The sequence below is a fragment of the Lynx canadensis genome, chromosome B1, assembly GCF_007474595.2.
Source record: "Lynx canadensis isolate LIC74 chromosome B1, mLynCan4.pri.v2, whole genome shotgun sequence".
Lineage (NCBI taxonomy): Eukaryota > Metazoa > Chordata > Mammalia > Carnivora > Felidae > Lynx > Lynx canadensis.
The window spans coordinates 43,961,418-43,979,804 of NC_044306.2; the positions used below are offsets into that span (position 1 = coordinate 43,961,418).

Consider the following 18,387-nt stretch of genomic DNA (forward strand, 5'->3'; position numbering starts at 1 on the left):
TTAAGATTGGAAACTGAAAACGACACGCAACCAGGTGCATCCCAAGACATTTGAGCTCCATGAGGAATGTAAAGCCTCAACGTCTGTGTATAATGCTCACAAGCATCTGGAAAAATGTTCTCTCTGCCACACAGGATGGCAGAAATGTAGCCACCAAGGTAGGGGTGAACAGAACATCCCCCAAGGAAGATTCCAAGTGATAATCACAATCTCTGTGAATTCTGCCAGGGTCCAGGGTCTGCTCTCAGCTCTGCAGGCCCAGAACCGTGACTGGGGCAGGACACCAAAAGAAGAGCTATCTGCCTGGCAGAGATGCGCCTTAACCAAAATACTGATTTTACTTAGGATAAGAAAAATCAGAGCATTAGCATGACCAGCACATTCTCTTCCTATAGAGATCTCTGCTTGATAAGAATGAAGTCACAACTAGGGGCTCAGAAGTTCAAATCCTTTAGCCAGATGCACCCATCTCACCATAGGCAGGATCTTGCTTGTCAGACCAGAACCCATATTCCTATTTGGGGTGCCCCTGCTAACTGGGAAGAAATACTCTAAACTCATTACCTCAAACTCTGTGTGCCTAGGCACAGCTTAGAAGGGCATCACTGCCCTCCTTTTATTCTACGTCTCTATGCTTCTCTCTTTCTATTTGGTACATTCTTTATTTTGTGCCTTTAGTCAGGGTCTCAAGAAGCTAGCAGCCAGCCCATCTGCCTGAGGTGACGAGGCACATGCCTGTTCTGCTCCATTAGGGCATCACCTCACAGTTTCGCTCTCAGGAGGAAGATAGGGTCATTTTTCTCATTGACAAGATTTTGGTAGGCCTCCTCACCACTGCTCCCGAGTTCTGACAACAGGGCCAGCTGACATCCCTCATTATCAACTTAATGCTATTTTTTGAAGCTTTAAAAGGCCTTGATATCAGAGGCTCTTAACTATTCCTATTATATTACAAAAATAAAATTGCTACAGCAAGGGAATTCCCTTCTTTAAAAAAAAAAAAAAAAAGGTGGAATCAACAAGAGATGCACAAACCAAACATACAAAATACAGCCTAGAAATATAATGGGAGAGAGTGGTAACTGGGCAACAGCGTCTTTTATATTTTTTCAGATCATCCAGGAAAGACCTAGCAGTAATCTATTTTCAACACAGAACTGAAGTTGTTTAGTTAAAGAATTGAACTGTTTAAAGAATGGATGAAAGTAAGAGACATCTTATATTATTGCAAATTTAAGAAATTTTTAAGCATGAACATATCATATCTGTCAAAGGAAGGCACTGATTTAGTTATATATGTGGGTAGAGTCGGCAGAATTTGATATTTAAAAAACTTCAAGGCTGAAAGATAAAGAAGTGTTGTCGGCTTTGTCCCCAGGACACCAGAATGTCAGGACTCTAGCACCAATGCAGAGTTTACAGGGAGCCCTTTATATGAGCTCAACAAGCTGCAGGAAATAGGAACTTCCAGAAGGGGATAACTCAAGCCGAACAGAGATGGAATCTACCTGCTGGCACATGGGCTTGACAAAGACATGGGAGTGATAAGTGGACAGAACATGAGGGCCTTTACCTCTTCTCTTATGAGGGTGAGCACAGCTGTCTTATCGGATTCGCTGAGGCAGATACCATCCAAGGGGCTCTCCCCTCCACAGGCCACAGACACGGGGGCCTTCTCCACAGATGACTCCAACAGTCCCTGAGGGGGGGAAGAAGTTACATTTAATATGTTCGGGCTTCAGCTTCTTAACCCCAAATAGCGTCCTTCAATAGCGTCCTCATTACTACATTGATTACAATCTTTAAAAACACGTTTGAAGAAAAAAAAAAAAAAAGACACAGCAGGGAAACAAAAAAAAAAAATCAAATCTAGTTAAAGTAGTTATTATTTTTTTTTTATTAAAAAAAAAATTTTTTTTTTGTTTATTTATTTTTGGGACAGAGAGAGACAGAGCATGAACAGGGGAGGGGCAGACAGAGAGGGAGACACAGAATCGGAAACAGGCTCCAGGCTCTGAGCCATCAGCCCAGAGCCTGACGCGGGGCTCGAACTCACGGACCGCGAGATCGTGACCTGGCTGAAGTCAGATGCTTAACCGACTGCGCCACCCAGGTGCCCCTAAAGTAGTTATTTAAAGGAAAAACTGGGGCGTTTGGGTGGCTCAGTTGGTTAAGTGTGCGACTTCAGCTCAGGTCATGATCTCACAGTTCATGGGTTCGAGCCCCATGTCAGGCTCTGTGCTGACAGCTCAGAGCCAGGAGCCTGCTTTGGATTCTGTGTTTCTCTCTCTCTCTCAAAAATAAATAAATGTTTTAAAAAATAAAAAAACAGAAAAAACTGAATATGGGGTGGGGAGGTTGGCTTCCATTTAACAGAGAGCCTAGTGAAGTTTTCTTCTTATCCAAAAAGGATAAATCTGATTATCACAGTGACCAGTCACCAAAGATCACATGCACCAAAGAGAAACCTGTCTATATAAAGTGGAAAATGTCTCTTTTTCAGGGGGTTTCTGGTTTCCAGGGAAAATGTGTTCCATGTAACTTTTCCCAAAAAAGGTGTCAACTTTTTAACACAGTGATACTTTGTGTACAACTTTAGCCACTTTGGGTGGAAATGTTTCCAAAATGGACTACTAACTTTCAAGCTTAAGGAAGCAGAAATGGCAAACACATGGCTGACTCCCCCCCCCCCCCCCCCCCCCCCCGCCCCAGAATGAGTCAGGGTCATCAGGAACTTCAGCTGCTCTGTTGTGGCATGTCCCTGCCCTGGCAGTGTGTCAGGTTACAGCACTAATGGGCCCTCCCTCTACAAAGTGGCCACGTGTAAAGTCAAGGTCTGTGCCTGTACTCTCATTTTTTTGCTTCCTTGTTGCTGCTAAGTTTTCAGTTCCCTTCTGATGTGACAGAACTTAAGCTTTTATCATAAACTCAGGTTCCAGAAAGCCACGGTGGTTAGTATTTTTTCACAAGAACATGGACTTCATCCTATTCTCCTTCCTAAAAGGCATTTTGGGGGCTATTTCCTCCCACGGTATGTAAGTAAACTTTTTTACGTAAATAGGGAAAAAGTCAGTCTAATAACATCCAAAATGCCAGCCCAAGTGATCTGGCAATAATCTTAACAATCTTAAGTATCTGTATAACCAATCCATCAGTTAGTGATCATAATCAATCAGTTCTCTGGTATCTTGTTTGAACCAAGACTGAACAGAAAAGTCCCAAGTCAGAGATCAGTGGTTTTTAAACTTTTCATGGTTATTACAACTCGCTCTTTCCCTAAAAAATGCCCCCCTTCCCCCCCCCCCCCAATTTTTGCATTTAGCTTCACATAGAAGGGCCCTGATACAGAAAGCCCTGGTTTAGGCCACAGAAAAGGGAAATGCAAAAGCCACAAGCTGGCAGTGCCCATTTCAAGCAGCATTTGGGGGAAGGTACCCACCATGCTGACAGGAGTCTGAGGTCCCCCCAGAAACACTATCTTGGGGTAGATCTATCACTAGAGCCAGAAGCCACTTGTGGTGAGCAGTCTCAAACATGGCCTGCAATGACCCCCACCCTGCTGGTACTAATCGTCTCGTGTAATCTCCTCCCCTCGGGAGCAGGCTGGTCCTGGTGACTTACTTCTAAAGAGACTATGGTAAAAGTCATGGGATGTCACTTTTGATACTAGTTTCCAAAAAGACTGGCTTCTGCATTGTGAGAAACTCTCTATGGAGAGGCCCATGTGGCAAGGAATCAACGTCTCTGCCAACAGCTAGTAAGGACCTGAGACGTGCCAACAGCCACGTGAATGAGCTTGGAAATGCATCTACCTCTGATTGAGCCTAGAGGTGACCACAGCTCTGGTTAATACCTTGATCGCAGCCTGTGAGAGGTCAGAGGCACCCAGCAAAGCCGCCCCATGATTCCAGAGCCAGAAATGATAAGTGCTTCTTGTGGATAATGAATAAACCTCTGGACATCTGAGTCATCACATTGACTTCCTGTGCCATACTTCTCAAGAAACTTTCTCATAATCTTGCTTCCCATGTAACTTGCCTACAGGGAGATAACACCCTAGGGTCAAGTTGACACATTTAGTTCACTTTGTTGTTAGATTTCTGATTCTAAATTAATGTACTTTAAAATCAGTCTTTTGTGTTTTTATTATTTGAAGCCAGAATCCCCAAGCTAATTCTAAAAAACAGCTCCCCTGTGCTTCCAATGACCCTCAAGTTAGCAAGAATTTGGGAAATAAGCCAAAAGAATTTTCCTAGTAAGGAAAATATCAATGTCTATTCTCGAGTTCAGCATCTCAATCATTTGTGAGGGGATGAATGAGTTGTCTGCCTACTTGCTCAACAACTTAATGTGTCTGGAAGAGGCAGCACTCTGTTGGAGGCGGGAGACAGAACTCAGATGGTGGCAGAAATATCCAGGTGACTGGGCTCTGCAGCCTGCAGCCCTGCCTCCCCTGGCCACTCCCCTCCGCCAGGCCACATGCCTCTCGCCTCACGGCTCAAACTGCAACAGCTCTTAGGAATTTATGGCCGTGGCCTATTTTAGCCGCCTTTTCAAGAACCCTAGGATTCAGTTTTTCACACTGTTCAGTCCTTTATATTGCTTATCAAACAGCACAGGAAGCCTACAGAATCTACCATCTCAAAAAACTGCGCCGGATCTCTTCCTAGCCTGGGCAATCTAACACGTTTAACAAAGATGCCAACCCAATTGATCAATCGTGGCCTTCGAAAAGGGTCCTTTTTTCATGTCCCCTAATCCTCTTCCCTGTCCCCAAAAAACATTTACAGTTGAGGGCCAAAAAACGCTTGTCTGTAGACAGTGGAGCCCAACACAGTCCTGGTTGCAGGATTTCCAGTGAGCAGGATGCCACAATGGAAACCTCTTTGCCCAGCTCCTTGCAGTGGGAGAATTAGCATCATTAATCTCTCACAGCATGCTGAGTTCATCCCATCTTTTGCCCTTGAACTCACTGGACTAGTACCACCCCAGGTACTTCGCTCTAACAGAGACATGCCTGAAAAACCAAATGAACTTAACTTTTAAGAAGTTTAAGATGTCCTAAAAAATAAAAATAAAAAAATCAATAAAATAAATTGACTCCTACTTGAAAAATGCTGCAGACCAATAGCTGATAAACAAGATGAGACTGGCTACCCATCACTGACTGTCCTCTGGCCTTAGGTATTTTACCCTGGCCGCCACCAACCACTGGCAATGAGACTGCAAAGGAATTCACTTCCAAGCAGCCCAGAGAGGTGTAAAACAGTGAATGCTAGGCTAACCAGACTCTTTCACTGAGCGTCCTGAATACGGTAATTGCTTCATGCAATACCTATCCCACATTCTAGGAAGTAGAAATTCACCAATTTCAGGAAGTTCAACTGGGGTTACTTTTTAAAAGATGGCAACATAGGATATGTTCAGCAGCTGGCTCCAAAGGCAAGCAGTCCCCATTTTTCTTTCTCGCTCACCTTCCCACCCTTTTCCTATCAGCACTGCCCCATCTCATAGAGGTCTAGCTCTTTGCAGCTTCCATCTTTTACGCTACCAATTCCCTCATCCTCTCAACTACTCAGACCAGTCAGACAGGTGCTCTTGTTCTATGGATGAAGAAGTTGGGAATCCGGAAGTGGAACCAGTCTGTAGTTGAACCAGTCTGTTTCAAAAACCGGGTAAGCCACAGAGATCTGCAGCTGTGCAGAGCAATGCTTGGTCCCCTTGACACAACCTTCTTCAATCATCTCCTTGTTATTATCACACACTGAAAGTACAAGGAAGCGCTCCCGCAGTACTTGGAAAACTTCAAAAGGAACTGGCTTCCCCAAGTGCACTCGCAGGCTGCTCTGCTGGAGCGTGTAGTTTCGCCCTCTTGTGGGTGGGGACGGCAGGCACCCCTCCCTCTCAGAGATGAGGAAAGACAGGCCGAAGCCCAAGAGTGGCTGTGCTGCAATCAGGTGGCCCGGCTCCCAAAACAGTGATTTTACCCAGAAACATATGTCACTAATGCGTGAAGCCCTTGTGAGAGGACAACGCTCCTGAGACCCTATGTGCACATCCTCCTTCTGCTCACGCTTCCACAGGCTCCTCCTCCACCCATGTCCCTTCACGTCTACTGCTCACTGTGTCCTGTTGGGAACACCGTGGGTCATGGCCTAATAGTGAGTCCTGAAAACAATTTACTGGGACACACAGTCTGCATTAAAAAATGAAATAGAATATCAGAGTAAATCACACAAAGAAAGGTAGATACTGGTTTGTCTGTTTGTTTTAATTTGAGAGAGAGCACGTACAAGCAGGGGAGAGGGGAAGAGGGAGACAGAATCCCAAGCAGGCTCCACGCTCAGCACGGAGCCCAATACCAGGGCTTGAGCCCACGACCCTGGGATCATGACCTGAGCTAAAATCAAGAGTCAGATGTGAACCAACTGAGCCACCCAGGTGCCCCTGACAGATACAATTTTGTGCAACTTTTTTTTTCTAAATTTCCTTTTTTATTTTTTTTTAAGGTTTACTTATTTTTGAGAGAGAGAGAGAGAGAGCGAGCACGAGAACACGAGCTGGAGAGGGACAGAAGTGGGGGTGGGGTGGGGAGGCAGAGGATCCAAAGCAGGCTCTGTGCTGACAGCAGACAGCCTGATGTGGGGCTCAAACTCACAAACTGTGAGATCAAGATCTGAGCCGAAGTCCGATGCTTAACCAACTGAGCCATCCAGGTGCCTTTTGTACAATTTTTTTTTATAAATATACAAATGCATATGTTGTGATGTGTTATCTCTATATATATATGTTAGTCAAGATGCAAAAAAAATTTTTTTTTCAATTATCCTGTGTCCCAAAGGCCTTCAAATCTATTAAATCCAACCCAGGCTTTTCTTGAACTCATGCTATGTACTTATTAGAACTGTCTCCTGGAAATAATGGACTTAGAAACTGGTCCTACAGATGTCTCAGAGCCACAGATCTAAAAATTAATTCCTACAATTCTGCTTTTCTTTCTGTATTCTTTTTTTTTTTAAAGACTTATTTTTTAAGTAATCTCTACACCCAACGTGGGACTTAAACTTACAACCCCAAGAACACAAGTCGCGTGCTCCACCAACTGAGCCAGGCAGATGCCAACTGTATTCTTAATTTACTGCTTCCTGTGTTCACAGTATTTATTGTGGTAGGTGCTAATGTAGCAGCAAACAGTCATCTACCTGCACCAAGCTTAAAGTGTTAGAAGGAAAGAAGGGAAATCAAGAAGTGACTCCAAGGAGTAGCTTCACAGAACTAAAAGAAATTCCATAAATTAAGGCAAGAGTCAGATGTGCGAGGGAGAGAGGAGACAGCAGATGCTGGAGACAAAGGCAGAGTCCCACTGCAGAAAGCCACACTGGCCATAGGAAGCGTCTGAACTTACTCTAAAGACAGGGGAAGCCAACCAGGAGGTTTAAGCAGAAAGTAACAAGATCAGTTTTGTGTTTAAAACATCACCTTGGCTTACGTAAAAGGATAAGAGAATAAGCCTGGGAACAGGGGGATTAGTTAGGAAACTACTCCTTCCTTCCTTCCCTCCCTCCCTTCATTTATATTTCATTATCTTTTTTTAACTTTTATTTTAGACAAAGAGAGCACGTGAGCAGGGGAGAGAGGCGGGGGTGGGTGGGGGGTGGGGAGAGAGAGAATCTTAAGCAGGCTCTATGTTCAGTATGTAACCCAACATGGTGCTCGATCTCGCAACCATGGGATCATGACCTGAGCCAAAAACAAGAGTCAGACACTCAGTTGACTAAACCACCCAGGTGCCCCTTACCACCATATTTAAAAAGACTGGTGGTGGCCATGTGAAGAAAAGTAGATGAATTTGCAATATATGGTTTCTGGACATAGAAACCACAGATCTTGCTTCTGGAAATAAGAGGGAAGGAGGAGTCCAAGGTTATCTTAGGTTTGTGGGGTGGGTTATCAGTAACACTGACCACTAGGATGTTAAAGGAAGAAACCCTGGGTGGCTTTTGCCAACCTTCCCTTGCCACCACCTCCACCCCAGCTGCAATGCACATCTCCCAAGTTGTCTCACCAAGCAGTCATGGTTCTACCTGATAAATCTCTCAGCCTCCAGCCCATCCTTTGAACTATTACTGATTATGATACTCCTTACTTAAAACCCCACAATAGTCCCCAACTGCTTCTACCATGAATTCTAAGACTCCTGGCACCATGTCTATGGCCCCTGATGATCTGGCCCTCACCTACCTATGTAGAGTACCCTGTGATCACGTGAGATTACTAACAGTTCCACTTGCTTATAAAGGCCATGCTTCTCACTTCCTGCCTTTGTGCAGGGCAACTCTGCTGCCCAGAAAGCCCTTCACTACCTTATCAGTCTTGCAAACCCTATTCTTTCTTTACAACTAAGTTTTCAAATGGAGGAACCTCAGACACCACCACCTTAACCATGTGATCAAAGTTAATTCCACCAATAATGGGACACACTGAGATCCACAACGTCACTTCTGATGGATTCATACCCAAAATGCATAAACTGCATTTAATCACAAAGAAACACTGGACAAACCCAAATTGAAAGATATCCTACAAAACTGACCTGTATTCTTCAAAAGTGTCAAGGTCAGGAAAGATAGAGAGACTAAAGAACTATCACAGATTTTACAAATGAAACAATGAAGGAGGGTTCAATGAGGAGGTGGGGGAAAACTGAGTTAATACCAATAAAAATGAAAAGTTATTAAAAAAAAAAAAAACCTATCACAGATGATAGGAGACTAAGAACCTGAGAACTAAATGCAACATGCAATCCTGAGTTGGACTCTGCACCAGAAAGAGGACATTACTGAGACAAATGACAAAATTTGAATATGGTTTATAGGTTAGAAAATAATACTGTACCAGTGTTAATTGATTTTGTTAACTGTACTGTGATTATATAAAATGTTAACATTCAGGGGCATCTGGGTGGCTCAGTTGGTTAATCTGACTCTTGATTTTGGCTTAGGTCATGCTGAGCCCCATGTATGCTTACAGTGCGGAGCCTGCTTGGGATATTCTCTCTCTCTCTCTGCTCTCAAAATATTTTTTTTTAAATAAAATATTAAAATTCAAAGAGTATGACTGAAAGAAAGATTTACAGGAATTCTTTGTACTGTTTTTGTAAGTCTATAAAGTTTTAAATAATTTTCTTTTAATGAGCTCAAATTCAGCCTCCCAGATACCTGCTACACAGGCAGTCAGCTCTGGCTCCCACAGGCCCTGGAACACATTCTATTACAACATTCATATAGCATTAGTTTCCATTTTGTATCTACTACCAGTACTGCTTAAAAACAAAACAAAACACAATGCAAGGCATACATAATTTAAAAATTTTCACTAGCCATTTAAAAAGTAAAAAGATAAGTGAAATTAATTTTAATAATATAGTTAACTATATTTAGATATATATCTAACAATACATCTATATCTAATACATATTGAGATGATCATATCTTAGATATATGATATATATCTAACTATAGATATATATCTAACTATATATCTATATCTATCTCTATATATAGTTAGATATCTAACTATATCTATAGATACAGATATAGTTATCTATCTATAGATATATAGATATCTATATATCTATATATATAGATATCTAACTATAGTTAGATATATATCATATATCTAAGATATGATCATCTCAATATGTAATCAATATAAAAGTTTGAAACATTTTTTTTTCTTTTCTTTTTTTTTTGTACTAAGTCTTCAAAGACTAGTTGTATTTTATACTTAACAAGACATCTCAATTCAGACTGGCTACAGGTCAGGCGCTCAGTGGCCACTGGATAGGAGATCTCAGGATAGGCTATGAGCTCAAGTGAAGAAACTTGTATTTACATTTCATCCCCAGCACCAAACAATGACTATGGTTTATTTAATGAATTAACGCGGGCTTTAAAATAAATACTAAGGCATGCCTGGGTAGCTCAGTTTAGCGTCTGACTTCAGTTCAGGTCATGATCTCACAGCTCATGAGTCCGAGCCTCTTGTCAGGCTCTGTGCTGACAGTTCAGAGCCTGGAGCCTGCTTCGGATTCTGTGTTTGCCTCCCTTTCTGCCCCTCCTCCCACTTGTGCTCTCTCTCAATAAATAAATAAATAAATAAATAAATAAATAAATAATAAATGAAAAATACTGAAGGAAAAAAAAAAAAAGATTAGCTGCACCTCCCCTACACCCCCTACCCCCCACAAATGTAGGAACTTACAGTCATGGTAGATCCATCTTTCTCCATCTTCTGGCACGTCTCTTTCTCTATGCCTAAAACACAGAGAGTCATTTTTATAGTTATCCCAAGAAGTCCGTTCCTTTCTTTCCTAGTGAAAGACTCTGAAAACCTCAGTGCAGGCCCAGACTGACGTCTATGAACACATGAACAGCATTTCAAGATTTTCAAGGGAGCACTGGCATTTGGTTGACGGCTGTGTTGTCTGTGTTAAATGTCTAAAATATTCAGAAGGGAAGTGTGGGGTTAGCCAGCCATACACAGGATCGCCATCTTCAGGTGGAAAGAATAGCAAGGCTGCCACCTTGTGTCCATGAAAAGTTCTGTAAGTTGTACCAACGAAGGGACTATTTCAGAAAGAGGAAGCGACAAGAATGCTATTTTCTTACCAAGTCTGAGTCAATTTAAATTCCAGCCCAGGAGGGTATCCTCAGACTAATTAATGTAGCAGACAAAACAATAAACTCTAAATTTCAATGCCTGAAAATATAAATTCATTCTCCTCCCCACACCCTTCAAACTTGTCTCCAGTCTACCTTCCACTCTACCACCACCAAAGGCAACATTAAAATAAAAAATACTATGCCTTTTCTAATGAAAGGAATGTGTACTCATTGAAGAAAAAATGTTAAATATGAAAGGGCACACAATTTTCAAGCTACCATCTTCCACGTAGCCACAACAAATTACTATCTAAGTGTACTGTCTATTAATAGTGGATTGTTGAACACACAAATGTGACCATCACTATTCTGCTTACAAACCTTCAATGGCTCCCCTATACCTGTAGGATCAGGTCCAGATTCCCCAGTACAACCTCGTTTTCCCACTTGTCCTAGAGTCACAGAGAACTACTGGGCACTCAACAACATGACAGGTTCCTTCCCATCCCTGGGAGAGATTCTTGTTCCCTGGCGCACATCTGTGTACGTCTCTATCAAGACCTAGCGCAAAGGTGACTCTCCCCAGGAAACAGACTCTGCCTGAGTCACCTGACAGCCCGTATTCCTTTCCCACCTCCACATATCTACCACCCCCCTGCATGACCACAGTCTCTGCCTGCTCCCAGGACATGGCTGATCAGTTACATACACGGTAGCACGAGCTATTCACTATCTCTGAGGATAGCACTATAGTTAACAGAACCCCTGCTCTAGAAATTTCTGTTGGAAGGAATTTCCTTCTAGTGAGGAAGAATATAATTCAAATATCTACATGCTCCTCTACTGAAGGAAGTTCAAAGAGAAATCACTCATAGTCCTTAACCTCAGCAAGTTCATCAAAGACAACTTTTATAATAAATATATGGGGAATAGAAACGGTAAGAAGAAATGTGGTGGGAACGTAAAGCATGGTGGAAGCCAAGAAACAGTTTGGAGAGAAACCAGAAAGAATGGGCAGAATGTTTATAGGAGATGGCAAAGAAAGGTATTTCAAATGTAAGAAATAAACATAGGTACAAGAGTACTCAAGGTTATCCTGCATAACTGGGGTAGAGGGGTACAGATGGGAAAGCGGCCTGGGAAGAAAGCTGCAATGTATACTTTGCAGATGGGAAGCTGCGACCTGGGCAGCAGGGAGAGGCCGAGGGAGTAACTCTCCCAAAGTCATCTACTTCCCTGGTTTGACTGTGATTTTTAAAGTTCTAAGTATAAAAGTCCCCACATCAAATTACATTGCTGAAAATCTGAGATGTTAATAATAATGTTTAAGGTAGTCAGGGACATGGCTCTTAACATTTCACAAGTCAGGTTGAAGGCCACAGATGTAACTTGGGGCCTGGAAAGGGACCTCAGCTCTAGAATGTTCTAATGAGTTCAACAGTAAGAAGCTTCAGCATAGGTTAGTCTAGTTAGTTCTTATCAGAACATTAAAGATTTTTTAGGATATTGGTCAATTTCAATCTACCACATCCCTGAACAGGAAAATGTGTAATATTCTAGTAATGAAAGCAATCTCTTCCCACATCAGCACTGTGGCCAAAAGACCATGAAACCAGATGGCCGAGGTTCGAATCCTACTTCTCGTAACAAACTATAGAAATGATCCCTGAAAGTATAGTCTTCGAATCCTACTTCTCTACCATTTGCTACTCAAGTGACCTTGGCTGACCTACTTAACTTCTATGTCTCACCTCCCTTCTCTGAAAAATGGGGTAAAAAAATAACACCTACCAAGGACTAATCAGCTAATACATGTAAAGCATGTAGAACTATTCCTGCACATGGTAAGCCATTATACGTGTTAAATATTATTATTTCTGTAAGTTGAACAATCACAACATGGTTACAGGCCACTGTATTTTGAGATGTGACCACATTAAAAGAAATTATTACAAAATTCAAGTTGTCTCATATGTCGGTGTTACCTGTGCCTTGTGCCACACTCATCCCTATGTCTCTGGTTCTTTGATAAGACTCCCTTCTGTGCCCCTCATCCAGGTAAAGAAGCAAAGCATAGACCAGCATCCTACATCTATCCTCCAAGTGACCCAATTCTCTAATCTCTTTAAAGCGCCTCCTGCATTGGCTTTCAGGCATTTCTAGGCTTAAGTACGTTATAAAGATGAACATATGCTTCCATACCTGCTTCTGAGGATGAAAACGCATGATTTATGGCAGACACGGGAACATTGGAACATTCAAAGTACTCCAGGTCTTCCTCTGGCTCACCTTTCACCTCGGCCCCAGTTGATTTCTGACCAGATGAAGTGGACGCCAGTTTCTCCTCGTCAGTAGCATGGCCATCCCTATTAGAAATGTCTGAAATCTGGGAGATCACTGCTCCTTCATCCTGGGAAATGCAACACACCAGATGCTACTGTTTAGGAAGACCAACAGTGGGGATGGCGATGTCTCAGGAATAGGGCAGGACAGCCACCATTCCACATGGATGTCTGACAAGACTCAACCACAGATTTGGTACCAATCAAAGAGGAAGCTGGGGTCTCTCAATCATGGAATGCTATGTTTCCTAGAAGCTACCTTCACATCTGAGGTTTGAAAAATTAACCTTTAGCCCACCCAGACTTACAAGCAAGAAGCTAAAGTGGTCCAAGGCAATGGTTTTCAAATATTTTACTCATATATACCTTGAATTGTTTTGGAAAACCTAGGTACCCCACTGTATTTTCAGATGACATCCAAAAACATCTCAGCATAAATATAAAAAACTGCAAAGGATACAATTATCTGGTACAATTTAAACACTGGCCTTGCCTAATTCAATCTAGTTACCAGAGTGATTTGATGATACTCTATCGTCTATTTAAAATCAAGCACGAACACGCTCCTCAATAGCTTTAATAGTCAGAATTTGCATCATACCCTTTCCCCTCTGAATTTGTACTTCCACTCTACTCCCTCCAAGAAATCATCCTTTAAAAAAGCATTTATATGCTTGAAAGTCTTTTAAAGTTCTCCCTACCATCTTTCTCAGTTAAAAAAGATAAAAATTAAAAAAAAAATTCTATGACTATAAGTCTTTAAGTATTAACATTTTTGCTTCTGAAGAGCTAATCATTATAATTAACTAATGCACAATTTATCCTAAAAATATCACAACTTTTGATAAGTACTATCAAATACAAAAGTTTCTACTTTTGTACGATTACATTTTGTTGAATCAATTATTTAAAACTTTTGCAGTGTGATACGTGCAATTTTTCTGAATCAAATCAAAGGTAAATTTCTCACGGTTCTTGTTGCCACTTTAGCAGCATTTGAAAGTGGATAATTACACACTTGTAATAGATGAAAAAATAAATCAGAGGACAAATCATTTTTTGTTTGTTTTTAATCTTAAGCCATGTACCCAAGTTTTTGGTCCAAACTGTGTAAAGTAAGTTAAACTTAAAATGCATTCTGTTAACCAGTGAATGCGTTTCTGTAATCACGGTTATGCTAAAATAGTTTAAAAAGGATCTTATCCCAATCAGATGGGTCTGCGTGCTTGATTTTCTGTGTTTCTCAATTCATATGGTCATGGACAAATATTTATTGCTAGAAGGAAATAAGGGTCTGCATGAATTTTATTCCTGTTTTTCATTTTTTAAATTATGAATCAGTAAAGAGTCTTATATATTTAAGCCTATTTATATAAATAAGTGAAACAGAAAAAAGTTTTGTAATAGAAATGTCTTTCAATTCTTTGAAACTCTTTCCAAGTTACATACCCAAACAAATCTATAATCAAAAATTATTTTTTAAATTGAGATATAAGTGACATATAACATTGTGTCAAAGGTAATTTTCAATAATCAGGTGACATCTCAGGTTCTCCTACCTCATTGGAAGCAATGAATTAGAAAACCATTTGACTTTTAAAAGAAGTTATTAAAGTCCTTCACTTTCTTAAAATATACACCAATATTTCAAATCTGCCCTTTGTTTGATGTCCCAGACATCAAATGCACCTTAGTAAGATTTAGAATGAAAGAAAACTTTACTCAAAAGAAGTGGGAAAAGGATAGTATGAAGGGTTCCTATGTTCTCAAGAGCCTTCTCAGGTCACTGTGGGAAGTTAAGGATCTGGAAATTGGTTTCCTCAAAACTAGATACTCAGACACCCACCGCAAACTCTTCATTAATCTACCCCTCGCTCCCCCAGGAGGATACAAACACCACTTTGGGGCCACTGATCTAAGAGCCATCCTGACGATAGGCATGGACTCACCTGAGAACACCCGTCCAAAGCAAGAGACTGTGTTTCATATTTCTTCACCTTGCAGCCACTCCTGGAAAGGAAAAACAAAAACAAAAAACAAAAACAGGCCATTTTGGAATCACATTGGCAATTTCCAAGCTATGAGATGGCGCAGAGACAGCAATGTGTGCAGAGAGAAGCGAAAGCATACAGCACCACACAAGTTCTACATCTACACATTTGAGAGGGGGACACCTTTTATGTCTCTGAATCTTCTCCCAAGAGACAAGGCAAGCAATGAAGTGTAGCTCAGCTCACTCTCTGAAAAGACCTCCTCATATGCTTCTGTGGGATGTTACACACCAGTACTCTGACCCCTACGGGTTCTGATTACATGCCACCAAGCCTTTCAGAGGTAGCCTTAGCACCTAGAGACATTCGGTTCATCTGATCCCAACTCACTTGGCTTTGACATTCATTAGAAAAATTACCACGCTGGACCAGATTCTTTAAAAAAGTTCTTTATTGCACTAGAAGCCACATAAGTCTGATAGGACAGTTCCAGACCTGTGTGCTGACAGAGAAGAACTGTGGTCAACAGAAAGTACAAAAATAAAACTATTTGCGTAAATTGTTACCATTCCTATGAAGCAGTAATATGGAAAGCAAATGTCAAGTATTTGTGCCAAGACTGGAACTGGGGAAAACTCAAACCACCTGTTATTTTTTAACTAGCACATAATTTATGATCCGAGGATTGGTTCAGATGCTGTTCTGTTTTAATGCACTTAAAATTTCCAGTAAAAACGCCACTCTGACAAAATAAATACATTTACAGCTTTTTCTTCTTCTGCAGGGGGGATGGGGCTGGGTGTGGGGGGCAAGATGAGCATATAAAGTTCCCAGAATGTGCACGACTACTGTCTAGTTTCTGGTTTTCTTTCCTAATACTCTTACTAAACGCCACCCCCTGCCACCAAACCACCAAATTTGAGTTGCTTCTGAAATGTATCCCCTGCTCCAAGCCAGCAACCTTATCCTATCAAAGAAGTCCGTTATTTCCAACAACCGCAGAGCAGTCAGTCCCTCCAATCACTGTCGGGATGATGTGGGGGCCAAGCCAGCACGCATTATCAAAGCGCCACGTGAGGCGTGCCGAGCTGGGGAGCGCAAGCTCTCGCACCTAAGGTGGAAGGTTGGTCTCCACTCCGTTAGGTACAGACGATTGCAAGGCTAAGCTGACTCATGAAGTGGCAGATGAAATGCAAAAAAAAAAAAAAAAAAAAAAAAATCATCAGAAGGTCAAACTCAGATACAGAAGCCAACATGCTATGGAGAGATGGTCTGGGGAGAGGACGTGCCAAAGGTCCCAGGGACGAACAGAAACGGCCGGGGTACTTACAACAGAAAACAGAGAAATTTCACTTGTTCAGTAGTCCTGATGCACCAACAAAATTAGAGACAGGAAAGAGACAGACAGATGGAGAAAAAAATCATGTAAAGCCTGGAATATTTATCTGTAGTCTGGTAGATGTAAAGGCTGCAAAATTCTTTCTATGAGGTGAGACACAAATAAAGATGTCATATTCATGAATGTTACCATTGGTGAGCGAATGATTATCAGGAACCTCTCTCTAATGCAGTAAGAGTGGTAGAAACACTCAGAAATGCCTCATATCCAAATTTATAGAGGAAGAGTAAACTTCCAAATATTTGTGAATATAAAAAACCAACATTATTTCACTACTGAGAACATTTAAATGTCTCCTCACCCAGATTAAAGGCAATGCATGAATACAACAATAGTGGACAACATATCTGCTCATAACTACTATAGGTGTGTATCACCAAGAAGCTTAAAATGGTTTTACATTAACTTATCTTATTTGATCCACAAAATACCAATCATGGAGAGTATGATGTCTCTACTTCACAGGCAGAGAATCTGAGAGGCCAATTACATGCATCTTTTAAAAAGTCATACAAGTGACCTGTTAACAGAACCTCTAACTCCCCACTCGCTTCTACTTCCACATGCATACTTCCAGTCTTTCTTACCAACGAAGGGATTTTCTAAACAAAGCCCAAGTTACATAAGAGGTCACACACCGTCTCTTATAGAAGGAACAAGGAGATAAGAGGTTTGATTATATAACACATACAAAAAAAATCTACAAGGTACATTAAACCAAGAAGTTCACTCACCAAGAACAGAACAGGAAGAAAATGCTACCGGGTGAGGGTGGAAGGACTGAGAGGGTACTTCCTGCTACTGAAAATTTGGTGTACGATAAACTTCCCTCCCTCTGGTCCAGATTTAGTCTCATCTAACATGAATGTACTGGCTATACAACTGAACTATGCAACTGAAAGGGAGGCTCCCGAGGACTCCTTACTAATTTTGCTAGCCAGAAGCACCGCACAGGAAGCACCAAGGCAATGATGTGGCCAACACATACCCCAAGCACTGTCTAGACAGGTAACTAACCTCAGCCACAGAAGGGCACCTGGCGGACCCCAGATCAATATTTTTCAGCAACCATTTAACTGCTCATATATGACCAAAGAACAAATCAAGAGCTACTAATGACATTTCAATCACCTTAGGCATTCTGGGGTTGCTAAAGAAAGGATTTCTCATGGTTCAAGCTTCTTGGTCCTGATGCTTTCTGCTCTTTAACTTTTCTCTCTAGTATACTTCATCACACCACACTAGCATACTCCTTTAGGTCACAATAATGCTGAACATTATTTCCCTGACTCATCTACAGTGACAGCTGGAAATAACAGTACTTTCTCTCATTCTCCCTTTTTACTTTTCATCCTTTGTGTCATTGGTCTGACTTTATTTTTAGTAAAATGTCACAGGGTCACAAAAGGATATATGGTCATCAACTCAAGTTCTGTGAAAAGGTAACCCTGTAACAAATTTAAATTGAAACTTTACGTGGAATAAATATGCCTTGATCACTCTGGGAACTTCAAGGACCCTGCAAAAGTGGTTATGGCGTTCCCAGAAAAGAGGGGAGGGGGAGGGAGACAACACACAACAAAAGACTAATTTAGTCAGATTTACAAGAATGTTTAAAATAAGAATACTGCAAATTGACCTCCGTACTGATGGAGCCATAAGCTAAACATGGAGACATAAGAATTCTTAGCAACTTTTCGTGGTAGATTTGTTTGTAACAAAAGTCACAGCTTTCTGTTTTAAGTGAAAGACTTCTATAAGACCTTTTGGGACCATTTTGCCCGTTACTGATATTAGACCGGTAATCAATCCGGAGAGATGGAATTTTCCTTTTATCCAGAGAATCTGAAGATGGTGGCCAGCACTGACACTTGAATTCTGTATATAAAGCAATTCCTGACAGCCTGGATAGGATTTCTGAAAACCATCAAATCTATGCCTGCTGTACACTCCTCTTTTTTTTTTTTAATAGGAAAAATGTACCCAAGGTG

At 41.3% G+C, this 18,387-nt stretch overlaps 1 protein-coding gene across 11 annotated transcripts in view; it reads right to left on the reverse strand.

The window, feature by feature from the left end:
- TACC1 (transforming acidic coiled-coil containing protein 1) overlaps positions 1 to 18,387 on the reverse strand; it is a 90,421-nt gene that overhangs the window by 12,778 nt on the left and 59,256 nt on the right. For 7 of the 11 annotated variants that reach the window (XM_030312594.1, XM_030312596.1, XM_030312592.1 and 4 more), the window contains 4 exons: positions 14,956 to 15,016; positions 12,867 to 13,074; positions 10,264 to 10,316; positions 1,574 to 1,699 (listed from right to left, as the gene is read on the reverse strand). In XM_030312594.1, the coding sequence (XP_030168454.1) occupies positions 1,574 to 1,699; positions 10,264 to 10,316; positions 12,867 to 13,074; positions 14,956 to 15,016 (448 nt within the window). The remainder of the gene's footprint in view (positions 1 to 1,573; positions 1,700 to 10,263; positions 10,317 to 12,866; positions 13,075 to 14,955; positions 15,017 to 18,387) is intronic. The other 4 variants (XM_030312595.1, XM_030312593.1, XM_030312599.1 and 1 more) reach the window with 1 other exon arrangement.